Here is a 3,148-nt window from a genome sequence, read left to right on the forward strand (position 1 = left end):
AGAGGGAAGGCGCCTTTTTGCGCCACCGGCAAGTCGCACCGAATTCATGCGCCTCACACGTGCGGTGGGCGTGAGCACACAAAGCCCTCCGCCGGGGACTCAGAAGAGATGCGCACCCCCGCCCGGTCCCTCGCACCACAGCCGGACGCATACCGGCGGGGCCCACACACAACCCCTGCGGTGCCCGAGCCGCACAACCCGTAAAGGACGCAACGGATTGGCGCCCCATGACCTCCACCAGCGCAGCGCAGCAACCGTCAAAAAATACGGAACCGAAACCCCGCCCCCACCCAACCCCACGCAGCGCCACCGCACCCAGCGCGGTCGCCTCCACCTCCTCCCACTCTGCCGTGCTCAGCGCCATGTTCGCCGCGCCGCCGTAGTAGTCGTACCTCCCCGTCACCTCGCCGCGCCGGATGTCGCACAGCCCGGTGCCCACCCCCACACGCACCCGCAGACCGTCGCAGCGCTGCCGGCACACGGCGGCCTCCAGGCGCGCAGTCAGCGGCACGTACCCCTCCGTCTCCTCCTCCGCCCGGCCCTCCTCGAACTTGCGGCACGCGTCCTCGGGCACACTCGTCCCCCACGCGTGCTGCAGAAACATCTGCTGCAGCTCGCGCACAAGCTGCACGGCGGCAAGCGCACTCTTGCACGCCATCATGAACGAGCCGCTGATCGTCCTCACCCCGTCCGTAGCAGCGGCACTTCGCGATCAGCGCGCGGATCAGCCGGTGGTGCGTCGCCACCGCGTCGGACATCGCCTCAGGGCACGCGGCCCACAGCGCCGTGCTGCTCTCGATGTCTGTAACACGAGCGTCACGGGGTCTGTCGCCTCCTTCGGCGCAGTCGCGTTGCCACGCGAGTCGCAGCAGCAGCACAGGCTTCACCACAACCACCCCCACCACCATGATGGTGAGCAGAAGCACCACGGCAATGACGACGCCGATCAGCTGCGCCATCGCCAACCCGCGCGCAGCGGTCTCCGTGTACTACATCGACGGGGCCCAGCGCCCGAGCAAGCGACCACAGAGATGCGCGTCACCCCGGTGTTCACACCGCACCCAGCACCGCCAACGGCATCACACGCCGCGTCGTCAGCGAAGCCCATCGGCGACAGCGGCGCCCGTTGCGTGACGTTGGGCGATGAACTCCTGAGCGGTCTCCGACGTCGAGTTCACGTCGCCCCAGTGCGGCAGGCTCGTCGCGAACACAACGCGGTCGGCACCCACACCGCCAGCGAACGCAGCGACGAAGCCGGCGTGCAGCAGCACAAACCCGGGGAACGCAACGAACACACGCGCATCCCCGTGCGACGCCACGCCACCGCAACTGCCTCCTCGCCGCGGATCGCCGCAGCGCCGAACGGGCGCTCGTGTTCCCGAGGTGCTCCGCAAGCACGAAGAACTGCTGATCCAGCGTCGGCAGCAGGTGGCCCACGTGCCTGCGGAACCTGTTCAGCCGCGGCTCAAGCTGCAGCGAGCTGATGAAGGCCACACTCCGCACGCCCAGCACCACCCCGTCGCAACACCAAAAACTCCGTGAACACGCCGTCATTGCACCCCCGACCGCAGAGCGCCACGGGCAGCGTCAAGCGCGGCGAAAGAGAAAGAACGGAAACCCCACCACACCTCCAGCATCGCATGTTGCGCAGCACCGCCACCAGCCATCAGAAGGGGCACCCCACCGAACACCTGCGGCAATGAAAGCGTTTGAAACGTTGCAATCTGACAACCGAAACGCCATACGCCCCCCACCGACTGCCTCTGCCCGGTAGCCCTCCACGAAACGTTTCATGTACACCGTGCGGCCGCCCTCGTTGCGGCGGCAGGTGGCACCTTGCGATGCCGCCGCGCCTTTGCACTCCCCACCATACTCCCCAACCACAAGGTCGTCCACCACACACCGGCGCTGGTTGAAGAGAGACGCCATGAACGCCTTGCGGCCACTCACCCCTCTACAATTACTCAGCGCCTGCGCGAGCACCTCGCCGGCAACCCACCCGGCAGCCACCAGCTCCTCGTCGTCGTTGCTAATGAAATGCTCCGTATCCGTACAGTCCGCCTGCCCACTGCTCGCCAGGCAGTCCCGCATCGCCTCCTGGAGGCGCTGAATGGCTTCGTGCCGTGTGGCCTTCGCCAGCGAGTTTCTCCCCGCCGCAGCCAACTGCCAGGACGCCTTCAGCCTCTCTCCTTTTCGTCAATTGTCCTGAATTGGTTCGCTGGCGGCGCGTCAGTCAACATCGTCAAAAAGGCCCTTTGCCGCCATGTGAAATTGCGAAAACAAGCCCCAGCCCACAGCGGGCGTGGGCAAACACCGTAGCGCGCCGTGCTCCCCCCACAACCGCCCGCAGGTCTGGGCCAATGAGTGGGTGCCGGTCCATCACACCACGTCGTGCGGACTGACTCCTCGTTGCGGCGTCCCACCGGCATCCGCCGCGCGCCATGCGGTGGCGGGTGAACCTGCGCGCCAAACATCCGAGACCGACAACTGGTATCCCCGCGGGGCCTTCACCGCGGGGCGAAGCGCGCCTTCTCGGCGGCCGCGCCCTTTGCCCCCACCAAAACGGCGGCAGCGGGAATTCAACGAGCCGGCGCGCCCCAACCGTCTCTCACGCACCGCGCGCTCTCCCCTGCCGCCGGCCCTCCTCTTGCAGAGGAGAGACCCATCTTTTGGGGGGCAAGGGGTTGTCCCGGAAGGCTTCCTCCGCCTCCTTTTGCGGCCCAAGTTTGGCTCCGCAAGAGCGTTTCATCACCGCGTTTGGGCGCAGTGTCTCTTCTGCCGCCTCTTGCGTCCGTGCCGCGCAACAGGAGGCGGGCCCTCCACACCACCGGCCAGCGCATCGCAATAGGGGCGTTCCGCCCTTCGCCTCGGGCCCCGCGCTTCTTCCTTCGCCCCGCAGTGTGCTCGTACGCAAGCAAAGGCCCTTTCCTCGCCAAAACCCTGCACCCACAGCACCCAACAAGAAGCCGCCGGGGAACGCCTTTGGTTGGGAAGGCGCAGCAGCCGGCCGGCGTGCGGTCTCCGGCTCGGGTCCGCACCGAAGGCGGTGGCTCCGAGCACCCCACCGGTGCGTCGCGTCGCGGTGGCAAGCCAAAGAGCGCGTCGCAGCCGCCCGCACCCACGCGAAACCCCCGCTCACAAAAGAGCC

The 3,148-nt window shown here is 67.4% G+C and overlaps 4 protein-coding genes across 4 annotated transcripts in view; 1 reads left to right on the top strand and 3 right to left on the bottom strand.

Annotated features, from left to right (window-relative positions):
* On the bottom strand, window positions 1-661 carry TraAM80_09845 (receptor-type adenylate cyclase; the record flags this gene model as incomplete). Its single annotated transcript, XM_029386504.1, has 1 exon — window positions 1-661. A coding segment is annotated over one exon (661 nt), but the record flags the coding sequence as incomplete, so codon positions are not given.
* On the top strand, window positions 660-1,484 carry TraAM80_09846 (receptor-type adenylate cyclase; the record flags this gene model as incomplete). Its single annotated transcript, XM_029386505.1, has 1 exon — window positions 660-1,484. One exon carries the CDS (start codon window positions 660-662, stop codon window positions 1,482-1,484), a length of 825 nt encoding a protein of 274 aa, XP_029233632.1.
* Window positions 1,485-1,587: 103 nt separating this feature from the next.
* Window positions 1,588-2,091, bottom strand: TraAM80_09847 (receptor-type adenylate cyclase; the record flags this gene model as incomplete). Its single annotated transcript, XM_029386506.1, has 1 exon — window positions 1,588-2,091. One exon carries the CDS (start codon window positions 2,089-2,091, stop codon window positions 1,588-1,590), a length of 504 nt encoding a protein of 167 aa, XP_029233633.1.
* Window positions 2,092-2,579: 488 nt separating this feature from the next.
* Window positions 2,580-3,148, bottom strand: part of TraAM80_09848 (uncharacterized protein) — a gene marked incomplete at both ends in the record, with an annotated part of 936 nt that continues 367 nt past the window's right edge. The window contains one exon of the mRNA XM_029386507.1: window positions 2,580-3,148. This exon is cut by the window's right edge and continues 367 nt beyond it. Within this exon, the coding sequence (XP_029233634.1) occupies window positions 2,580-3,148 (569 nt within the window).

Source organism: Trypanosoma rangeli (genome assembly GCF_003719475.1).
Source record: "Trypanosoma rangeli strain AM80 chromosome Unknown Tra_15.4_contig_00699, whole genome shotgun sequence".
In the NCBI taxonomy this organism is placed as follows: domain Eukaryota; phylum Euglenozoa; class Kinetoplastea; order Trypanosomatida; family Trypanosomatidae; genus Trypanosoma; species Trypanosoma rangeli.